The sequence below is a fragment of the Apteryx mantelli genome, chromosome 3 (genome assembly GCF_036417845.1).
Source record: "Apteryx mantelli isolate bAptMan1 chromosome 3, bAptMan1.hap1, whole genome shotgun sequence".
Lineage (NCBI taxonomy): Eukaryota > Metazoa > Chordata > Aves > Apterygiformes > Apterygidae > Apteryx > Apteryx mantelli.
Genome location: NC_089980.1, coordinates 21,283,981 through 21,308,136, shown reverse-complemented (window position 1 = coordinate 21,308,136; position 24,156 = coordinate 21,283,981). Strand labels below are relative to the sequence as shown.

The 24,156-nt window shown below is 35.4% G+C and overlaps 2 protein-coding genes across 5 annotated transcripts in view; both read right to left on the bottom strand.

The window, feature by feature from the left end:
- The window catches only part of KIF16B (kinesin family member 16B), a 150,884-nt gene that overhangs the window by 42,349 nt on the left and 84,379 nt on the right, over positions 1-24,156 (bottom strand). For 2 of the 4 annotated variants that reach the window (XM_067292883.1, XM_067292885.1), the window contains exons 18-24: positions 20,731-20,763; positions 20,289-20,342; positions 17,176-18,534; positions 13,501-13,659; positions 12,527-12,632; positions 11,912-11,962; positions 5,230-5,352 (exon numbers count right to left, since the gene is read on the bottom strand). In XM_067292883.1, the coding sequence (XP_067148984.1) occupies positions 5,230-5,352; positions 11,912-11,962; positions 12,527-12,632; positions 13,501-13,659; positions 17,176-18,534; positions 20,289-20,342; positions 20,731-20,763 (1,885 nt within the window). Of the gene's footprint in view, positions 1-5,229; positions 5,353-6,865; positions 7,283-11,911; positions 11,963-12,526; positions 12,633-13,500; positions 13,660-17,175; positions 18,535-20,288; positions 20,343-20,730; positions 20,764-24,156 lie in introns of those variants that run through there. The other 2 variants (XM_067292886.1, XM_067292884.1) reach the window with 2 other exon arrangements.
- On the bottom strand, positions 7,305-11,870 carry LOC136991582 (uncharacterized). Its single transcript, XM_067293795.1, has 2 exons — positions 11,859-11,870; positions 7,305-10,864 (listed from the first exon to the last, which is right to left on the bottom strand). The coding sequence occupies exons 1-2, from the start codon at positions 11,868-11,870 to the stop codon at positions 8,690-8,692; spliced, it is 2,187 nt and encodes a 728-aa protein (XP_067149896.1). The 3' UTR covers positions 7,305-8,689.

Genomic DNA, 24,156 nt, shown 5'->3' with positions numbered 1-24,156 from the left:
TTCCATGTCACCAATATGCTTCACTGCTACTAAGACATCTGCATGAGGGACTGTATTTCCTTACAAGAAATTCATGTTGTTGCCCTCTCTCAATAATTGTTAACAATGTCTCGGACTTTACAGATGAGGTGAATGGATTTAAGATGCATACTTTAAATTAACTACAAACAAGTAGTAATTCAGGAATACATGCATTATGTTGACCTTAATTAACCAATTAATGATTTTGTTCTGAATAACCATTTTAGCAAACTGCTTTGTGATTTAAATATTTAACCAAACATTAGACTGCAATGGATAATCATAAAATAATATCACTCGTTATTTATGTTGTTTTTGTCTTAATTCTATATTTTAGCATTTCTAACTGAATTGTGAAATTTTGCTCTAATAAAGTTCATTCATGCATGATCTTTATTCAAAAGTGACCTCTTCTTTCCCTAAAGTTTTCACAGAAGTATGCCTTTAGGGGAGCAATCTAGCACAAAGCATCCAGGATTCTTACGGCTTCATAGCCCGGGGAAGAACATATATATGAGCTTGCCAATAAAGTTGTTGCCTATGCATCTGACAGCTGTCTAGGTGACAGGGTAGTGCTGAGTTTACCCAAACCAAACTGCCTGCAGCCAATTCCAATATCCAATTATTCAGCAGCTTTCTCCTATGAAGTCAAATAAATGACTACTGAAAAGGTAGTTTTAGCTACCTTATCAGTAATACTTGTTTGAGATGCACAGGAAGGAAAACAGGAAAAGCCACGTATCTATGCTGTTGGCCTTTTACTCCTACAACTGATATAACCGGTTTGGTCTGTGATTCTTTCCCCCATTTAATAAAGACTGTATGAGAGATAAGATTACAGACTCTAAGCATGGGACCGGAACAAAGGCAGATCCTCTTTTGAACAGTAGTAAGAAAAGCAAATTTGTGTGGCCTTTTATTTTCTACTTGTTATTTGCTATTACTGTAGTTAAAAAATATTTTCTCAATGAAAAAAATATATGGTTGAGTAAATCTGTAAAGCAGATTTTCAAAACATTCTCATCTGGGGACTTACATGATCCTAGACTTGCCTCAGAATTGTGGTTTTATTTGTTTTTTTTCCCCATTAAAGTGTAATATTTCCTACATAAAAACTAGAAATTTGAAGGGAGATTTTTGTTTTCTAATTTAGGTATGTATAGTGCATGCAACATTTGCTTTGAGAACTATGTATTAATGAGCACTGCTTGTTTTACTCCAATTCTGCCCATAGCTTGCTGAGAGCAGGAAAAACTTTGACTAAAAATATCAACATTTGGCGCTGTGGAATGGAACCGCGACATGACCCTGTGTCAACCAGTGCTTTGGGGTGAATCTGCCTAGATGTTTTCCTATAGAAAACTCGGAGATAACTGAAGGCCCTCAAAAAAGCCAGTTTCGTTAGCAAGATAAGTAACTTCTTAAAACGAGAGAATGGGAAAACTGAATAAAAATGAGAAGGCTTATACACAACTTTCGCTCTTGTCACAGAAGCCCTGCAGGGCTGTCCTTGATTCTAGCTCTGTTTCTATCGCTCATGGGCAGGCTGCTCCTGACTGCTCTCAGGAGACCCTCAATCTCCCTATGTGAGCTGGAGGCTCCCAGTTCCTACTGCCTCACTGCTTCTCCTGCCTTCCACCCCTTTTCTTGCCCTCCTTGAGCTGGCTCACTTTTCCACCAGGCAGCAACAACTTCCAGTCACCCCATGGACTTCCAACCAACCCGGACTTCTTAAAGGAGTGCAAGAGAATTGTGAACAAAACATAACGGGAAAAAAAACTATTGTCCGTAACAGATGCCAACAATCTTACACACGTAAAATTCTTCCCATATGCTGTTTCTCAAATGGTCTTGTCTTTGAATATTCTGTGCATCATAACAACACGAAAGGAAGAGGAGAACACAAAGAAAAGTTTCTGGTATTTTAATTCAGCTCTAACATAAATACGTTAAGATCTGATTAAGTTACTGCTGCTTCATCATGTCTTTAAAGACGGCATATAGAACTGTCTCCCAAATGAAAGTTTATTTGGAAATGTATCTATTAATACTGAATATTTAGTAGCAGACTAGCACAAACAACTGGCCTTGACAGCTCTTGCTGCAAAAGAAGAAGGTGCTAACTTAACTCTTAAATAAAATACATCTTTGTTTCTAATTTCAAGTCTCTCCAATAGGTTCTAATGGAACTCACTCAACATCTTGAATTATGATCTGTATCCAGTGGATAAACCTGAGTGGAGAGACCATCTTGCTGGCCCATTCCCAAAGGTTACATATGTCTAGATGGAGAAGATGCTGAGCCTGCACTAAGAGAAAATATTTTTGGACAGTATGTTAGGGTTGAAAGAATTATGTACAGGCCACAGTGCTGCCAAGAAGCGTGGAACTTGTTCTCTCTCTTTTGGCATATAAGAAAATTTTTTTTATTATTTCATGTCATGAGAAGAAATTATATTTATTATTTTTTAGATTTGTTCTTCTGTAGAGCAATATGCTGGGGTTTAGCTACTAATACAATGACCAAAGTATCTGCGGATGAAAATGCTTCTAATTCAGATACCTAGCATTCAAAGGTTTGGGACTCTTTTCCAATTCAACTCAATCATCTCTTGTCTCTTTGTCAGATTTCAAAGAGCTGTTACATATGAATAAGTCAGCTCCCTATTTTCCCAAGAGCAAGAGGAAACTTGGTGAAGAGAGCTCATTTGGGAACAGGCAAAGGAAATGAGATTAGCAACACCTCAGCCCTTCCCCAAGACTGACACATATTCTGATATGAGACCATCTGAAAATAAATTTGAGCTAAAGTAAGCTTGAAATAAGGAATTATTTCAACAATTGACACCACTGCCTGATCCATCAGGAAGGGATGAAAGAAACAGGTACACATCCTTTCCTCCTGGCCTTCTCTTACTACTTTCCTAGCTTTTAATGAAAAATCACTATACCACCTATTCTGATTTCCTACAGAACACAAGTAGCAACAGATGAAGGTATTACACCTAGAAGCTGAGATGGGAACCCTGCAGAGGAAAACTTTAAAATAGAAAAGTTTGTTGAAGGTCTGTGGATTATAGCTTGGAGCCAAATCCTGACCACAGCACAAGCAGCACAGTGTGACACACAGAGACCTAGAAGCTACGGAAAAAAGCAGAAAAAGTTAATTGCTTTATGTAAGGGAATGACTATAAGAAATATTGCAGACTGACAAACTAAGGGGCCATAGGAGCTGCAGTAAGAATTATATTTATTGCTGTAAGCAAGTTGATAGCAATGGAATATAATTATTAAAGTGATATCCCATTCCCTGACCCTGTCATCCATTTTTTTGCTCTGAACTTCACTAAAACAGTTATTTAAGCAGCAGTTTCTTTCACAGGTAGTCAAGAAAGGCCCAGGAGAGAGAGAGAAAAGACAGTATGAAGGACAGCAGAGAAGAATGGTCATCCCATATACCTTGCCATTAGTCAATGCATAACATAAGCTCCTTCTGTGCCATTAACAGAAGTTTTGCTCCTCAGCAAAAGTTTTGCTCCTCATGAAAACAAAATACAAGCAACAGAACTTCTGAAGCCTAGTCTCATATGCATTTGTATCTTTCCTTGATATATTCTCCTGTTCTTTCCTGGTTAAGAACACCATTCCTTCCCAACATTTTTCTTCTACTGCATTTCCTCCCGTGTTAAGCCCAAGTCTTCCTTCACATACTCTTAACTGCCCTTTCACCTTAGGAGTTTGCAGGTACTTCCATGGGTTTTAGGGAAGAACGAAGAAAGAAAAGAAATCCACTCATGTTCACTAAAAACACAGAACTTCTTTTTACTCCATCTCCCTTTACTAACCATTTTACAGCTTAGTAAATCCCCTGGGCTAAAAACAGCTGGAGGCTAGACTAGTCCTTGGGGATGTTTTAAGTGCACTTGCTCTTCTCTAGGCATCTCTTTTTGACGGCTGATGGCAACAGGCCTCTGGGCTTACCCTGGCCCCAGTAAATCCAAAGTTCAAAAGGCAAAAGGAAGCATTCTGTCCAGAAATTGTGCTGTATGTTTCAAAATGAAAAGTAATTAGTACAAAGAGAGCTAAAGCCAACCATCTTAATAAAGAACTTTGCAAAAAAGGAATGCGAACACAGCTCAAAAATGGTCCTACATACTGGGAGGGCAGGTCATCCCTCCCACTTGCACTAGCTAGTGAAGCATCTGGCAGCGCACTCAGTGAAGACAGCTGCCAGTTCTGTCTCTGATGCCATGTAGTTCAGTAATGCTACATGTCCACATGCACTGAGAGCACATTTCCAATTAGATCTCACATCTTGCTTTGAAAAGACACTGGCTTAGTACCAGAGGAAGAATAATGAATATGCATTTTCCCAGCATTTAAGCAGAGAAGATTAACAGAGGGAGACACTAGAACATAGGGGAAGCAGGTAAGAGTTTGCAGAAGTGAGACTTTGGTAGTGGAGGATGGGAGGAATCAGAACAAAAAAGAGAGCAAGAAAAGCATCAAGCCTCTATAAGAAGTCGTGGATATGTATAAAATGTTTTAATTATACTTTCATTATTACAGGTAAATATGTCAAGTTTAATCATTTTCTATACTTGAACTTTCATCTCAATAGAGTGCTTTCCTATAATGAGTACTCATTTCATCCTGATCTCTGCCACACTTTCAACAGAATTATTTGACATTGAATCTGCTCAGCCCAAGTCTGACCATCAAGTCCTGTGAACAACCAATCCATGTTGTAAATGCTTGTCTTTACAGTGTCCTGTACTGTGTATACCTTCTGAAGCCTTATTTAAGAGTACTGAGGTCTCTTACACAAAGGAAGAGAGACAGAACCAAAAAAGTGAACAAGTGTGGCCCTAATTTTGCAAGACTTATGGATGTGACAGTCACTTGCATCTCCTGCGGGTAAATTACACTCAGTAGAACACAAAATTGCATTTCACTAGGGTTAGCAAGGTGATTTCTAGACTCTGCAGATTCTCAGGTGTGTTTCCAGTTGCTATCTTCATCTTTGCCGACTTTGATGTTGTCACAGTGAACACTGACAGCTGGACAGAGCAAACTAGAAATTATTTTTTTTAAACAAAAGGCATTTTTCTATTTTTATTATTACTATGATGCTACTGTTGTATAAATGCAAGCAACATGCATACAGAGAACCCATACATTAAGGAGAAGTAACTAAAAAGTACTTACCTTTATTTCAAACTCATAGTGTTCATCCTTTCCCTGCCCACACAGGACATAGCGTGGAATACTAATTTTAATTGGGTCCTTTAGGTCGTCTGGACTTGCTCCCAGAGAACGACAGACCATCCGCTTTCAAATGCATACCAAATAGGGAGAATAAAGGAAAACCAAAAATCACTACATAAGGAAAAAAAAAAAACTTCACTAAAATTAAGAAAATGTCCACGGCCAGAAGAGCAGGGAAAGAGAACATGAAGGAGGCAGAAATTTCCGTTTAGATACCAAAAACAGAGGAAAGCAGCAGACTTTGTATTAATTCTCTTTGAAAAAAAAATATATATATGAATCAAGCCTTTACAGCTATAAATATTTTTGTATGTGTTTATTTTTATGCAGCAAATCTGTTCACAATATCATGCAAAGCTGGAAGGGATGTAGGCAATTCAGAAAGCTGCTATTTTTTTTAAATCCAGACGCATTTTAGAATTAAATAATGTATACATGACAATTTTTCTTGAGCTCTTTTTGAGCTCAGGAAAACTTGGAACTCATTCATAAATGCCTCTCTGTATGCTGTCTGTTCCAGATAGTTGGGTGAGGATACCAAAAAGCTGCCTAGAAGGGGAGGCTGTTACTTCTTCAGCAGTCAATTACAAATGCCAATACCATTATCCTTAATGTTACCATTAAGATTACTGAAAAAGAAAATGCAGTCAAAGAAAGTGAATTTTAGTTTCAATTACCTGGCTTTATCAAGAAAGTGGTTTCCACAATTTTTTTTTTTGACTGAAAATGTAAATAAAAAAAGTTTGCGTTTGAATGGCAAAACATTTTTGGCCATCTTTGCTTACACAACAAATACTTTCTCCTCTGCTCTCCATTTTGTCCTTCTTCCACTTCTCCCCAAGTTACTAGCTTTTCAACTAACACTTACGTTTCTGCAGTGCTAAAATGAAAGTAATTCTTTTCTTGGGAGAAAGAGGAGCTTATTGCCTTGACAACGATATTTATATGATATCTGTTTTAAAACAACTATAAAGCTGTAAAGTCACTCTTAAAACCACCTCTGTCAACATGTAATTTATTGTCAGTCATTTCCAGGAAGCTATTACAAACAGCTAATAGTTAGAGAGGAAAAAAATCTCAAGCAAAACATATGTGAAAAACATGTCCTAATAGATTAAATAATGCTTTGATAGTCATAAATATCCATTATGTTATGTTTAATTTGCAGTGGAATAGAAGATATTATAATAGAGTTGGTTTTTTTCCCCACAAAAGTGCAGAATATCCATCAAGTTAGATTTGAAAACAAATTTAAACAGAAAAAAACATGATATTTGGAACACAATGTGCACAAACATATTGAACTTTGGGGTATAATCTGAAAAAGAATTAGTTTCAGAAATTGCTGTCATTTAGTAGTCTTGGTTAAGACAGTCCTCGCAGATACTGCCACTTAACTTTAACATTCAGCAAGACTCAGAAGAAAAGCTTTCATTATGTCAACAAGGGAACCACTTTCTAACTGAAATGACACTATGTTACGCTCCATGAGAGTAACAACCCTGTCTACTCTCATGTTCTGCGAGATATCTGTGTGTGTATATATATATATATATATATATATATTTTTTTTTTTAAACAAAAAAGTATAAGTACTTCAAAATAAAATAACACATTTTGCTCTTTTCTTTGGAATTCCTTAGGGTAGTATAAAGTTTTGTTATGAAAGATAAACATAACTCTGTATTCAAACCACCCTTCTTCCTTCTAGCCACAACTTCCACATCCACAGCAGTAACTGCTTTTTTAAACCCCAAGTGAATTACATTATCATGTCTTAACATACGGTAAGAACAAATGGGAAATGTTTTTACATTAGTAGACAGACTGAAGTCTAACTCTGTCTGATAGAAGACTGCATGTCTACTGGCAATATGCTTATAGAATTTAGAATTTCAGATTAGATACCACTGTTTTTCTGCCAAGGGCCATCTTCCTCAAACAAGGCAGATGGCACATTCAAGCGATGGGATTTAAAGGTATTCAGATCCTGCTAGAAGGGAGAAAACAAAAGATGAGAGAGAATAGCTTATGGGGTTTTTGGGTTTTTTTGAACATCTGACAGGAGTAACAGGTAAAGAGTAACCTTTTACTAAGCTTCAGGCAAACCTTGACAACTGGAAATCTTAAATTTTCAATAGTTCCACAAATTCCTGGAATGTAATGTTAAAGAGACTGTAAGAGATGCAATCTCACAGCACCATCAACCACAAGAAAAGTAAGTAGTAAGAAAGCAGAAAAGGGGGAAATTCAGGCTGGGCATCTGACACATCATGTGGGTTAAATTTATTCCATCCTTCAGGCATTGTCCTCAGTTGCTAACTATCCATTTAACAATGTGAGAAACATGTACACAAATGACAAACCTTGAATTTTTTGTCCTGCTGCAGTTTTAGTAGCATGACTAAAGATCAAAATGCAAATTTGCACCATTTAACCTCCTTCATTTTGACATCACATTTTCCTCAAGCACTCACATCAAGGGACTTTACAGACTTATTCTACTGCAGGGGAGTGAAAGTTAACTATTTGAACAAAATAAAGAAGAATGACTCAAATAAGCTATGCATTGTTTCCCTGCAAAAACAGGAGCAAAAACAGTCTTGGATGCTCACTGCATTTTTGCTGCTCTGTTTCGCTGCTTCCATGGCTTACCCTAGCCTACGATGTCCTGGCTCTAGGCAAAAGCAGCAAACCCAAGAGAAAAGAGATACGGCAAATCCATCAGTCCCCGAAACTGCAGCCAGCATGACTTTGAAGAAAGCAGACATAACTTCTTTTACATTTGCGACAAACTTTAATCCAAGAGAATGTGAAAGTCCGAATCAGAAGAGAACTGCTTGTCAATGTTATTCTTCCCCAAATTCTAAGGTATGAAAGCTATAGACATCCTTAGTATGAACAGCATACAATGAACGCACCATAGGCTTAAACACTTTGCAATTCAGACACACAAAAAACATGCTAATGGTGTGAAATATTGAAATCAAGGACATGAAATAGATGAAAATCATGAAAAACAAAGACAGTCAGAAAGATTAAGGAAAAGGCAATCAAGGAGGAATGCAGAAGACATTAATTAAGATGGACAGGAAATGGAGGGAGCCAGACACAACAGCCAAAATAGAAGTCTGAAGAGACAGCTGTAATTATAGCTTTGATCCACCTACCACATAAAATAGAAACATTTAATTTCCTCATCTTTCCAAGGAAATGTTTGTACAATTATATTAGAGAGCCACCAATAGAAACAATCAAATAATAATGACCGTTGGTAAGATGTGTATACACATCCTAAGGTACTCCCTTAAAGATTCAAAGGACTGTTTTGCCTATTGATAAAGTATTTTACCAGTATTCACTACCTCTTAGTTTGAATGTATCTAAATGTATTTGGATTTCAATGCCTAGTCAGATGCATAATTAGCCAAATGGCTTCTTCATTTGAGCTGAAGGTTAATTTCCAGATTTCTGAAGGGAGATGTAAACTGTTTTGAAGAAATGATGGAATGACTGTCAGCTGAGTATTTATTTCTTTTTCACCATATTTAGAAAAACCAGTTCCTGAATCAGATCCAACCTTGCTTCTTCTAGAAAAAACAAGCTCAATTTTTGTGAAATTCTCTTTGTCTGGCAAAACTATGCATCGGAGATCATTCAAACTGTACAGTTGAAGCTTGTCAAATTGTGATCGCTGGGGTAAAGTATTCAAAAAGTTAGGTGCAGAATAAAAGACATTTTCCCTCAAGAGACCTATGTGAGTAGTTGTAAGAACCAGAGATCTATATACAGTCTGCTTAAAACAGTCTTTTTTCACTGTGGTATATAGCAGTACACGAATGTCACCTAATGAAGGTTTATTGCTTCCCATATTTTCATGGAGTAAGTAGACCAGATCAGCTAACATAGTTCTGAATTTACAGGACAATCGTACTCCATTTGAAAAAACTAAGTCATTTATTTCTGATGCCCAGTCAAGCGAAATCTGCAACAAATCACCTCTCAAGAGTTGATGATTTAAACAAACAGCATCATCTCTTGCAGAAATCAAAACACTTATTATGTCATGGCAAATTCTTTGAGTGAAGTGTTTGTCATAGGTAAATATCGTGAGTAAACTATCTTCAGTGGAACACAGGAGTCTAATATTCTGTCCAGCAAAACCAATTTGAATCTCTTCTACTGTGATGATCGGAACCTTCTGAAATATTTCCAAGGAATTTTGACAAATGTCCTGCTTGACTGGCAAAGCAACAACATACAAAACAGAACTGAACAAAAGCAAGCAAGCAGGTTCTGGATCAGGCCTTCTGCAATTGCCAACAGCAAGCCAATATATACCTTTCAACTCCTCCAAACCAATACAAATTGGAGGTAAGGCACAGGTCAAATATTCCAGCACTTTTTCCAGAGAACAGACCTGAAGCTTCAAAAGGACATCAGGAAAATGCACAAAGCTCTGTCTTAACACAAGACTATTTTCCAATTTTTCATTTTTACAACAGCACACAAATCCTTCAGTAGGCTTTCCTGCACATGCATTTGAGCTTTCTGTGCTTACACACGTTGTGATATCCTCTTGCACAAGGGGTTCTAGCTGAATGACATTATCAGTTTGAGCTTTAGCGTCTTTAGTAGAGTTAGACATGTCTTGACTCACACCTGAATTGAAAAATAAGTCTGCTTGTAAGTTTTTTACAAATGGGAGGTTTTTTATTAATGATACCACTTGTGCACATCTCTCATTTTTGTTGCATAAACTTCCCAGCTCCTTAATTTGTTTAGAAACCACGGTACTGTTGAGCAGATGACTACTGGTATCTTTGTAAAAGCAGGAGAGCTTACTGAAAAGATATCCCAAACCATAGGTTTGTTCTGGCCTCACATCAAAACAAGAAGTTAGTGACTTAGAAGAGATCAAATCAGAGGCTTTTTCAGTTGGAAGCTGAGAATTACTAGACTGGCCTTGGATTGTCCGGTGCACTGCCTTAAATGGACTGTTTTCTTTACAAGCTATTTCCAAAGCTGTGTTAGACTGAGGAAAGACATGGCAAGATATGCTGTTAAAACCAGCCTGCTCATTAGTACACGTTAAAGATCCTAAAGGAGACAGATGTTGCAAGTGGAAACAATCAGACTCAGTTCTTGAGCTGTCATGCTCCCAAGAAATGCTTCTTTTATCATCAAAATGATTGAAATTTTCAACCTTATAGTGTGAATAAACCACATTATTTAAGTCATGACTTTGTAAGGAAGTAGATAAAACATTCTGATAAGGAACATTCTTCCTCTTTAAAGTACTGGTATTTTTAGATTGAGTAAAGCTACTTTCAGTGTCACAAAGACAAGCAAAGCTCTCCTGTTCTGAATTATTCCCTTCATTTTCAAACGCATCTTCTGATGTAAAGGGGGAGGAGATTCTTCCAGGACTAGAAAATATATTCCACATCTCTGTATATTCCTTCTGTCTTTTAGGCTCTGTTATTCCTGTGTTTTCTCCACACAACTCAGAAGCACAATTGCCATCTTTAGATAAAAATGGAAAGCCATAATGTGGCTGCCACTGTTGACTTTTCTGTTAAAAATTTCAAAAGAAAAAAAAAAAATAGAAACACCTTTAAAAAAGATCTTCAGATTTGAACATTTCTTAAATGCAGGTTTAATTTTGATTGGGTTTGTACAATCATTCAAAGTAAACCAAAATTTGAGAGATCAAATCCAACAAAACTGATTGAGGTCTGATTCAGGAATGGTTGATCTTCCCAGCTTTTCTTTTGTACAGTATCCATTTCACTTGGTTTATGTTTGTTTTACACAAAAAATACAGGAAAGTGAAAGGCTAATAAAGAAATTTATATGCCCATTATTATCTTCTTTCCTTCCACAAAATTGCAATGTTAAATTCCTACAAATGTAGTCCTACATTATTGAGTTCGAGATAGTGTAAAATTCAAAACAGCATAAAAGTCCAAAACAGTTAGGAAAAAAAAAAAAAAAAGTAAGTGTAGCCACCCTCCTACTACGAAGGCTCAGATCTGAAAAGATATTTAGGAGCTACTCTCCAATTCAAGATTTAATTAACCATGTGTTTCAAGTAAAAGTTAGGTAACCAAATACTGTGGGAGGGGTTTAAGGCTCAGTTAAAAAAAACAAAAAACAAAAAAACACTATAGAATTGTCTATACTTTAAACTTTCATGACACATTCAGAAATTTTCCCTAGTGTTACTGCTAATGTTTTAAACACCCTTCCAGTAGCGAGTTCATTGTGAGTTACAAATATGAAATGGTATTCTGAATTCAAACAATCTAGTTCCTCCTCTTGAAAGGCTTTTATCCTCTAAAAATGGGAAAGGGATACTGTTCCAAATAAAGAATTATGACAAAACAAGGAAGAAACCTCCACCATAACAACACACCTTTCAAATAAGGAAAAAGCTGTGCCCAACCTGCAAAAATCACTGCAAGAATTCCAAGCTGGAAAAATACATTGCTGTCTCTATTATCCATTAATCTTTCAATGAATTTGAAATTCTAATTATGTAGCTAAACGTTAAGAAATTTAATTACCAGGCATGCCATAATTTAAGACAGTCATTTCATTTTGACAAATTATGACCTACCTCATACTTCAGCTTGCGTTGAACAGTGCCATTATTAAGCCTCTCATTAGCCTAAGAATAAAAAAGGTGCAGGTAATAATAAAACAATTAAATAAAGTGCCTTTCTTGTACAAGTTGGTTTAGAAGTATTTATAGGAAGAGATAGCCTATTTAATGGCCCCAAAATGACCATTTTCCTATTTATATTTGTTTAAAAACTATCTTGATATTGAATTAAACCAGTCTTAACCTGATTAATTGATTAATCAGGTTATTAGTTTTTAAAAAAGCATTTGCATGTAACTAGTGTTCTTGCAAACAGTCACCATTCTTCTGGATGGAATTTTATTCAATGTATTAATAAAAGCATAAAATGAACATTTTGACTCTGTCTGAATACTTCTTATTGCCATTTACACAATCTTCATTACAAAGGCCATTAGACCTGTACAGTCACTAGAAAAAACGACTAGCAAAACCTAAAACTGACATCCCCAATTTACTGGGTTTTTTTTTTTTTGGTAAATTAAAATTAAACAAATGCACAAAACCACCAACTTTATTGAACAATGAAATTAAATCACTGGTTGCACAAGGTGCCTTGAAATTCAGTATTTCCTAACCAGCTCTGCTCACCTTTAAACTTTCTGCAGACCAGGACAGGCTAGCATGGTTATCCTCAGATCTGTGATGAATATTTTGAAGCCGTCTCTGTACTTCTTGTTCAATAAAGGCATTTATCCTTTGAGATGCATGCAAAGTAGAAAAAAGTACGTTCTTAAATTAAAAAACAAACAAACAAACAAACAAACAAAGCAGGTTTAAGGGCTCTTTGAAATGGTTACAAACCCTAAATACTGCACAATTTCTTAACTGGCAAGCTTAACGTTAGACCAATTTTATCCCTCTGCAAAGAACAGGGTTTTTTCAGCAAGTGTTCATTTAACAGTCCAAGGTTAACAATTTATAAACACCATTAAACAATTTAATGAACCACAGGTTAAGTTACTGCTATATATACATATCTACATAAAAGTGTCATTGAGGGTTAGAGAGATGAGGAAGAAAGAGAAGGCTGGAATTTGGTTTGTTACTTAATAGTTTGCTTTTATTAGTTTTGTAATATGGGCAACTTAGACTAACAAAATCCGTGTCTTCAAACAAAAAGAATGTTCCAAGAGTTGATATTAATTACTCCATGCATAAGTGTAAAACAAACTGAGAGGAAAAAACAATAGTTTTTTCTTAAGTGATGCCAGGCTGCAGCCCTATTAAAAATGCATAATGTAATTTCATTTACTTTTTTGCTTTTAGCATGCATAAAGCTGTATCATATGAAGTAACTCTAAACATAAAAAAAATTTAAGTGCATTTAAGTCTACAGTTGTGCAAACCTCTGTTCTAAAACAAACTGCACAGGAACCACAGATTAGCCAGCTGGTTATCTGAAGTAAAGCATAGCAAATTAATTTTATGTCTAGACTACTCTAAGTACAATTATGGTATTTAATTACAGCCTAACCCTGACAAAATGATCTTTCAAATTATTTCTGTTCTAAAGCTATTGTTTGAATTTGTGACAAAATATTGCAGATATCCAGGTTACCTACCTATCATCAACTAGTGGAATGGAGGATGGCTGTGGCTTTGTTGGGCTGGTAGGGGAATTGGTATGAGAAAGTCTCTCTTCTAATATGCCATGATTTCCTTTCTGTCCACCATCACCCTCATATATTTTTTGCTTCAGCTGCTGAATTTCTTGGTCCAGGCTACAAAGAGATCTTAAAATGTAATTCACATCTGTTTTAAAATACCACTGATTCCCACAGTTCATGTGGGAAGTGCTGTACTTACACTGGGATACTTCTAAGAAGAATTTTAGGTATTAATATTTATGAAGACATAAAAATACCTATTGTTTCTTTAAGCATATTGAAATAGGATAATAGAGACTGACAAACAGTTTACAACAGCAATGTTAAGCTAAATAAAACATTTTTAATAGCTTCCAGTGCAACTGGCATCTAACCAAATATTAATTCATAACACTTAACCTATCTAGTAAGATCACTTGAATAAACTTTCCTTATTACAGAACTCTATTGATCTCAGTTATTTGGCTTCTAGTGATAAATAAATGGATAAATGGAAAAAAAAACAACTCAAAAGACAATACTAATCCAAAAAACAAAGACTACTTAAAACAATGATGTAACAAAATATATTTATAAGAAAATCTTTAAACTGGGTACAAAACACATAAATCTGATTAATTTCCAGCTATTCCTTGTTTCTGTACTTTTTTTTTTGAAAATTTACTTGCAAAATAAAGTCTAGTATTTATTTTTATACCTAATAAATCATCTTCCAAAATGGAAACCTCCTCACCTTCTCTAACAAATAAATTTCACATCAGTCAGATTCATGCACATAACAGAATATATAAAATTTGATACAGTATTTTTGGCTGAAAATGCCTGAGGCATCTAGTACAAAATAAGAAGCACTTCTTGCAGTATTTATCACTTAGTTAAATTAAACTACATAATAACAAAGTAATCCACAGAACACACTTTTCACTTGTATTGTAGCTGAGATTAGATTAGTAACACAGTAATAGCCTTCCCTGCTTCTGTTACAATTTTTGTCTCTAAAGGTAATTCTTTTTTTTTATTCTGTAATTTTCAAGTAATGCCTAAAACCCCAACTTCCTACAAAAGAAGGGGAAACTACAAATTGGCATTCCACACTTACACAACAATTGCATGTATTTAAATTTTTCAGCTATACAGCCTCAGAAGTATGATGCTATGGCTACTTTATTCCCTCTTGGAGGTTAAAACAGAAGAATGGAAAGAGAGAGGACAAATGCAGAGGCTTAGGCTGGACTAAAGCAGGCTGAATTGTTACTTCAGGTTTAGAGAGAGCACTTTTTGCAGCACAGCTAGAGGCCATCTGTTCCTTTTGATTAGCAGCAAAACAGTCCGGCATCCTGAGGGAAAGTGGATGGGAGATGGCTGATGGAAATGAGAGTGTTTGCATCTATGGAAAATCAATTTAGCAGCCAAGATCAGAATTACATTAAAGGAACATAGGTTCTCTCTCGATTTGTACACATCTTACTGTCAAAAGATATCACTTACTACAGCTATAAACTTAACCAGCTGTGTGATGCATTCACCAGTGCACTGAACCACACCTTGTTCCTTTTGAGTGATACGACCCTGAAAGACAACTCTAAATTTGATTTATTTTCACTCTATTGCCACAAATCTTGTGCCAATAAAGACAAAACATGTAAGCATTAATTCCAGTAAAAGTTAACTTCCAGTTACCATTTTGGGGGTCCTCCCTGGAGGTGAGAGAGAATTTGAGCTAGCTTATTTATTAAGAAGTTATTCAGACCGGAGAAAAACAGTTTTATCCAGATATGGATTTATGCTTACACAGCATTTCAAATGAACACTATTTAAAAATTTTCTGATCGTGAACACTGATTTGAACCTCTCTTTCTAGAATATATCATCACACAACAATATCCAGATAAACAATAAGAAACACATACAATTCATCTCCTCACTACAGGGCCCAAGACATTGAAGTCACAGGCTCCAATTTACTCCAAATTGTAAACACAAACACTCATGCATAAGAATGACATAACTGGCCTAAAACATTTAACATACTATTAGGTATCTTCAGGCTTTCTCCTGCCAAAATATTTGTAGTCAACTCTCCCTGCGCACAAATGACATTCTGAACTGAATTATACAGGCCTCTGGGCCTTTCACTCAAAGACTACAAGGTGTTTTTTTTTTTAAGTTTGTGCCAGAAGACTTTAAGTAAGGAAAAGAAAAAACACCTTTTCACTTCTTCAGTATCTTTCAAATTTCAGTCTTCTAGCTGAGAATATAGAGAATATTTTTTCACTTACACAATCCAGCAGTCTCTTCAGGGCTAACTAAGAGCTGTCCATTTTTGGGGAACATCCCTTTGTTTATAGCTGATGTTATTCAAGTTAGATGCTCGGTGTACAAAACTAGATTATATGCTTTTCAAGACAATTATGACAAATAAAAGCAATATCCACAACAAAACAGTGAATCTGTACTGAAAATGCTTAACTAAAATCCACACAATGTAGCTTTGTAAAGTGAAACAGTAACCTCTACACGGGGTAAAGAAAGAAACTATTATCTTCTGATCACAGTTTAAAAGAATAAGGATACAAAAGAACTTATCAATTTGTTTATAGGCAAGTTTATTTTTGGTCTATTTAGAGTGATTTTTCTAATCAAGCAGCTGTTTGAAATCTGTATGAAAGCAAACTGGATAATCATCACTGGAATATTAAAAACCACATCACAAACGCTATCCTAAGAAAAAGTCATTACTTTGCCAATAATGAATTGTTTTAAAATTCTAGCATTATCAAATTGGACAACACTGAAAATGACATTTTAAAAAATAGCAATTTTGCCCTTTTTCCATTCCACCTAAATTCAATGCACAAATTCCAATGGATTTTTGCTTGGGCCAAAAACAAAGCAAAAAAATTTCTTCCTCTTCTCTGGTAAAGGAATACTCATCCTTATCTGAATTACCTTTCTCTGACCCTCCCATACTTACCCTGAATGCTAATCTACAGTTATTATATATATAGCGGATGACATTGCTTCTTTACAGAATAGGTTTTGTCATCACATAGAAGTGCTTCAACACAGCTCTGTATTTATCAAATAAGCTCAAAGCTAACATCAAATTTTACATGGATATATGGCTAGTCTATATTGTTTTTAGCCCTGAAACCAATAACTAAACATTAAACATTACACCTGTTTACTTTGAATACTAGAAGTGTGCAGCACATCATCAGATGAAAGACAGCTGGCAGTCTACTGTAGCTATCAGAATATAAATCTTGAACAACCATATAAAGAAACAAAATATTATACATTAATTTTATAAGTGTAAATAGCTGCAAAAAGACAGAAGTTTGCCTGAGCTTTCTGAACAGACAAAAAAAATTATTCAAATAATGCAGTGATTAATGGAAATACCACGCTGCTAGGGATGGGATAAGTATCTGAACAGAACAGAAATCAATTAGAGAACAAGAATCCTTTAAAAAGCGATACACAGTCTCAATTCTGGGTAAATTACTTAAAGCTCAACAGAAAGCTTGAACGCTGGGAAACAGAACAATTTGCTCTCTCAAAATCTAAAGTATAAGATTCACTCTTTGCGCCCAGGTTCCAGTAACTTGATGCTACCATAATACTCACCGTTCCCTGTCTTGTTCCAGGGCTTTTTGCTCAGCTTCTAGACTAGCCTGCAGACCTGCCTGTTCACTGCTGCTGTTGTTCAAGGTGGCAAGCTTCTGTTTCTGCTCCTCAATTTCAAAGTCTATCGTGGAACGACGTTGCAAGGCAGAGTGCCTTCTTTCTAACTTAGCGACAGCTTGTTCCAATGCCTCTCTCTGCTGCTTTTCCCTTGATTCAAGGATTTCCTTTTCCTTCTTCCGAACTTTTTCTTCCTGACGAGCTACATTGGCTGTGAATTCAAACGTCTCTTGAAGCTGCTGCAATTGGTTTGTGCTAGCTCTATATTGGGCAAGCTGCTCTTCTTTTTCTTCTATTTCTTTCTCAATTTGATAAAGAGTATTATCTAATCCTAACAAGCCTCTATCAAGGACTTCAGAAGCTCTTTGCTTTTCTTCCAGCAGAGCTGGCAAATGATTATTCTTCAGGTATTCAAGCTGGCGTCCTTTAGATTGGAGCCTATATTCTGCCGGCTTTATCTTGTCAAATTCTTCAGCCTTGAGTACAGCATCCACAAAGTTTTCATCCTCTTTCTTGGCAATATCTAACTGTTCTTCACATCCAAATTTTAAGTGGTCCAGAGCTCCTTTTTCATGTGCTATTTCCTTTTCTAGGTGATCCATTTGTTGAACTAAATCCTTCTCTAAAATATTCAACTGTTCTACTTGTTTTCTTTTAAACTCTATGAAATTATGCTGTGCTGTTTCTAACTCTTCACAGTTTTCATCACCTTCAGATCGGGCTTCCTTGACTTTCAAAAGAGATTCTCTAATATCTTCAAGATCTTTTTTCTCTTCTTCAACTCTCTGAACATCTCCTCTCTTCAGTAGCTCTATCATGACCTGTTTGTCTCGAAGCTGTTCTTCTAGATGAGCCACCAACATCACCTGCTCCCTTTCCTGTTCTTCAAGTCTCTTTTTTTCTGATTCCAGCTTGATATATTGTTCATCTTTTTCTTTTTTAAGTTTTTCTAGTTCTCGGAAAATCTGCATTTTCTCTGCTTTTTCATTATGATTAAGTTCTTGTAGTCGCTGCAGCTCTTCTTTGACCCGGGCAAAAATTTCTTCTTGCTGCTTTTGCTTTTGAAGCTCTATCTCCTGTTGTTCCCGTAACCTCTCTTCTTCAAATTTTTCTTTTTCGGCCAGCAAATCCTTTAACCTGCTCTCAATGTGAACACTTCGTCGTTTCAGACTCTCTTCCTGTTTTCGAATTTGCAGCTGTACTATTTCTGTTTCTTTGCGCTGTGACTCTACCTCTTGCTGCATTCTTACAAGTTCTGCCTTGTCAGATCTTTGCTTTTCTTCCATTTCTTCTATTTGTTTCCTACAATAGAACATTTACACAGGAGATTTAAAACCTTTCTTTTTTCCAAAAGACAGCATTTCCCTAAGAAGTTAAGAAGGTCCGGACAAGGATTTTGCAGTATATATCGCTCTGAAAAGTTTAAAGTGAACTTTTTTTGGATAATTTTGTTGTGCCACAGGTTAAGATCTTATATTACCTGGAATTGGCTCAGTGCTGGAGACAATGGTAAAGAAATTAATACAGTTTATATCAACACCCAAAGTTGTGGATGTATGAAATTACAGGAAAATACATTAATGGCATTTATGTTGGTAGAATAATATTAGGCTGTATTAGCTCTGTCAAATCCAATAAAAATATTGATAGAACACATATCAGTGCACACAGTGAAGAGTAAATACAATTACATGGGTATATACACACATACACACACTTTTTTTTTTTTAAATACAGACTTCAATAAAAGGACTTGATTAGAAATTTGCCCCCACCAAATTTGAGCTAACAGATGAATTAAATCGATTTCTTAGTTCAATGGGTTCTTTCTAACCCATCTAATTTATTGATAAACAAGATTATAAGTTTAGGAACAGACTCATTTGAGAAGAAATTACTTTAAGACATATTACTATGTCCATATGATACTAATTTTAAAGGCTCTAATGGGTTCCAACTGAGGAAAGACTTGAGACTTGAAGGTATGTTACAATTATCCCATTAATACAATTGCCTGAACACACGTAAAGACAATGCATCAGTAAGTTTTGGAGAAGCTGAAGTCTGACAAATTAGAGCAGAAGCAAAGCAACTTCATCGTAATCTGAATTCAAACCATATCAACGTAACAAAAAGGAAAAATATCACTGTCTTTATTGTATCTTTTTCTAAATAACAGCTTCTAATGGTTCAGAGTTATTCTTTTTGAGTTTATATAACTCAGTCCAATTATATAACCAGATGTTTCAAAACTGAGAAAGCAGTCTAAAGCTGAGAAAGCAGAAAGACTCTTTCAGCTTATCAAAGCAAGGCTGTGATCTGCAAGATGCTGAGATCAACTGCTTCTAAAATCTTAGTAGGTATGATAAGCCAGAACAATCAGTTCAGTTCACCAGCTAACAACAATACTTTGTTTTGTCTTTCAAACTAATTTCTATAATAATGTTCTGATGAATATTATTGGTATGTGCATACTATCGCTATAGTTTTATTTATTTAAAAAAGCAGAGTTTGAAGTGTTAGTTTTCTACTTTCCTTCAAGACTTCATCCAAAGGCAACTCAAGTGTTTAAAGAGAGAGAGAGAGAGAGAGAGAGAGAGAGAGAGAGAGAGTGTAAATATCTCATTTGCCATCTTTTAAAATAATACCATGAAAATTAAGAATGAGAACCATAATTTACATTTAGATAGTACACCTACTTGATAACTTTAAGTTTGGTATTTCTTTTGCTAAAGATCACATTTGGCTACAGTTCAGCATGTCTAATTGGTTACTAATCAATGAGAATCAACAGTTCTTCAAGAAAATAATTAGTCTTTGAAGCCTTCATAGAAAAAACAAGACAAAATTATTTAAATCAGGGTTCTCTGCTTGCTGATTAATGCTGTGATTCAAAATTAATGGTTTAAATGAGTCCACAATGATTGAGATATATATATATATATATATATATATACACACACACACCCATATTTTTTTTTTCACTTAATATATTTTTATACTTCTTCACGTATATATATGAAAAAATATATATATAAAGACCACAATAAAGTTACCTTTTACTTTCCAGCTTTTCAAGCTCCTCTCGTTGTTGTCTCTCAAATTCTAACCTAAATAAAAAGGGGGGGGGGGGGAAAATCAATAAAAAGCTATTATTTCTTGACCAAAAAAAAAAAAAAAAAAAATCACACACCAAAAAGAAGAAGATGCTATACAATTCATGGTGTCAGTTTAAAAGATTATTATAATGATGGAAATCAAAAGGTTTTATAAAACTACTGTCTACAATAACTGAAAATATTTCCTTTATTAGGGTTACAAATTATATACCATGCTGCCTGACACTTGTGTAGGAACAGAAAAGTAAATGATTTTTGGGGAAAAAATATATATATATAAAAGTAGAGATAAACAAGACAGATTAATGATTAGCATAGCCTCTGCAAGTTAACTACATGCAGACATGGCAATCAATACATAGAAATTGAATTTCTCTACCTTAGACAGATCGGTCCTTTCACAGGGAAAAGACTGCCATGGGAGGTAGAGGGAAACAGAGTGATTGATTAAGAAAGGAATTGATAGAAAAAAAAAAACAACACATTAGCAGTAAAGAATATTTTAAAGTTGACAACATTTTGCTTGATCAGAGGTTAAACTGGTTAGATTCACAGAACAGTCAATCACATTACAGCTCAAAGTCAAATTTAAATAGCTAGTTTTTCCTAAAAATGCTTTTCAAGTGTCTATGATAGTCGATACTCATAATCTTTTGGTTTATTAACTTGGCCAGTTCTGAGAAGGGAAAGAGCACCTGGAACTAAGCTGTGGCACGGATGTCATTCTTGCTTTTCCTCCCAAGAAAAAATTATGATGATGATGTAATCAGTGGGGTTGGCAAACTTCAAATTCATGCAACGTAGAATATCCAAGCATGGAATGCGACACAAACCCATTTATCTAAAACACTTTGAGACTTTAATGCAATTAGTTTGACAAAGTTCTGAATAATTAGGGGAGAGTATTTTCTGTTATTTTTAATATTAGTTCATATTACTGTTGCACAGAACTCTCTCTTTGATTTAATTTCCTCTGAAAGATCTATGTTTTCATAAGAAAGTTTTTCAAAATAAATGTAACTAGTTTTTTAAAGCACAGAGAACCTATATATATGGATTGAAATATCCAACCAAATACACAAATATCCAGTTATTTCAGACTCACTACCAATTAAAGACTTCGTAGATTAGTGAGTGAGATAAAACAAAACAAACCTGCACCATAAGTTAACTTTGATTACTTAAGGAACTGCAGTTTAATTTAAAACTACTTCATAAGTTAGATTTAAGGTGTCATGATTGCAATTGTGTAGACAGCTTTTTAAGAAACAGGTACATTTAATATTTCTTTCTAAAATCATACGTGTGCCTATGACTGAAAGGGAATACCCAGGAAATAAGCAAAAAATATACCGGTGTAATGTTTCTAAAGCAAGTTAAATGAACTTCCATTCATAAATGCTCAAGAAGCATGTTTCCAACCACTTCGATAATGGAGAAACACAAGTTTAACAATTTACATTTTTCCTTATTTCCCACAAATCCATTTCAAAAAGTGCCTTCTACAGTGCCTAAGATATTAAAAAAAAAACCCAGACCCACATTTGCTAAGTACACAATCCAAGACAATCAGCACCTTCATATCAATATTTTACCAACAGCCCTTTCACATTTGCATTAAGAGAAAGTCTAGGAAGGGCACTTCCGGGGAGTAGCTTAATCTTACAGCACTGGGAGAGATGATAACCACTTAATATTTTTAATTCAATCACAATTTCTGTAACACCAATGTAAAATCCACAAAGTTATCCAAGACTGAGAACAAAAATGAATCTCCAGGGACTTTCACAAAGCAAAAGCCTAACTCATTGGTTACTGAGCTTTTTTTTTTTTAAAAGCTGTATCTCAAAAGCCCTTGCTTTGGCTATGGTCTGTCTCCAGAATTCACAGCTGTTAGTCCTCACTTCTTAGCTAGGGTTTAGCTGACAAACCTCACCATGCTTGTTGTTATTTCAGTCCAAGATAACATAGATTTTGGGGGATACAGCTTTGGATTCTCAAAATGCAGATGTCCTTTGAGCACCGTCAGATGTAGACCTTCTTTGCTTAGACAGTTGGCAAAGGCCATTTACAAGTATTCTCAAACTTGGTTAAGCCATAATGAAGTAAAACTTGCCAGACATGCTAACAAAACCCAGAGCAAAACCATTTTGCATGTCCTATAAAACCACTTACATGTCCTATAAAACACATATCTTGGAAAATTATTTTATACAGGCATAAAAATGGTGACTGGCTTTTGACTGAGATCTGATACAAAGAAAACGAGCCATCACGGCAATCATTCCGATATAAAAACAGATTAGTGGTGAATATTTCATGACTCTTTCAGGAAGTGTCTCTCTGCCACCTCAAACACTGAAATGAAGCTGGTGGTTTTTCAGTAAAGACAGGAATGAACAATGTGGAAGTGGTTCTTTCTTAAGGGAATATGGCTATTTTCCAAAGCAAAACATGGATTATCATCAGCCTTCCCCCCCCCCAATCCATAGCTTCCAAATGCTACACAAAGCTTTTTTTTTTTTAAAAAAAAGAAGTATATTTAATGCTTTTTAGACAAATAAAACATAGTCCTATGGACTAAAGGGCTAATGCAGCTTGGTGTCGTATTGCTATGTAGGCTTTCTGATGCCTAAGAAGGCCTGAGCTCCACTGAGGGCTCTCCTACCATGGGTGCAGTCATTGCATCTCTATCCCACGGGGATTCTCTGTCAACAGCGTTCAAGCTGCAGCCTTTATTTCTGTCGGGGTAATAGCAATGGCCATCTTCCTTACCTGGCTGCCCATTTTCACATGTTTAGCAACTTTCTACTTTTGAGATCATTAGCCCTCTGCAATATTTGATTCCAACTGGTTATCAGTTCTGAAGTTATTTCAGCAAAAGAGACGTATTTTCTTTTAGTCTATCCTTAATAAAAATCTTTCTCACATAACCTCTACTCCCTTAATAAATGTGAGCACTGCTGTGAACAGAAAAAAATATTAGCTTGAAATTAAAACAAAGACAGATATTAAGAACTAGAATCTAGTCTTTCTTCTTTTGTAGAACTCCCACAAAAGAACTTAATCTGATCAGCGTAGAATTAAATGGTCACCATTTTCCTGGGAAACATGGCATATCTAGCGATAAGAACAGTGTAGACAAGCTGCAGAGAAAAGAAAGTCAGTTTTACTAGTACAACACTACAATAGCTTGATTTACACAGCACAAAAGTGTGAACTGCTACTACATGTATTAGGAAAGACCAAGTACTGGCAAGACTACAAAGATACTACAATGCTAGCTCAGTAGGCCAATTTGTATGATTAATAAAAATAAATTAAAAAAAGCTAAATCCATGAGAAGACTAAGGTTTCCCATAAGTGGTTTTAGAGTTACACTGTAATGTAACTTACAAAAGATCCACCAATTAAATCTTCAAACTAAATCTATGAGCAAAACTCTATTTTATCCAAAGCTCATTAGCTGAAGCAGTGTTGCATGACACCAGATTAAAGACAAACACTGGGAACCAGAAGTACAGAGAATTTTGCATGTTAAACCAGAATTTTGTGCAACTACCTCCACATATGGGAAATCAACAGCCAAACTTAGAAACACAACAAAAGTCACACACAAAGACCACCCATTTGAAAACACAATTATAAAGATGATACTATGATTTTTCAGACAGGAAAAATACAAAATACAGTAGGCAAAATACGTGGGCTGTCTTCTTTAGGGAAAAGAAGATTTTCACTGTTAGAGAAAAACTCTATAGAAAGAAATGTGTGGAGTACAGCAATTTCCACTAATCAACCAGCA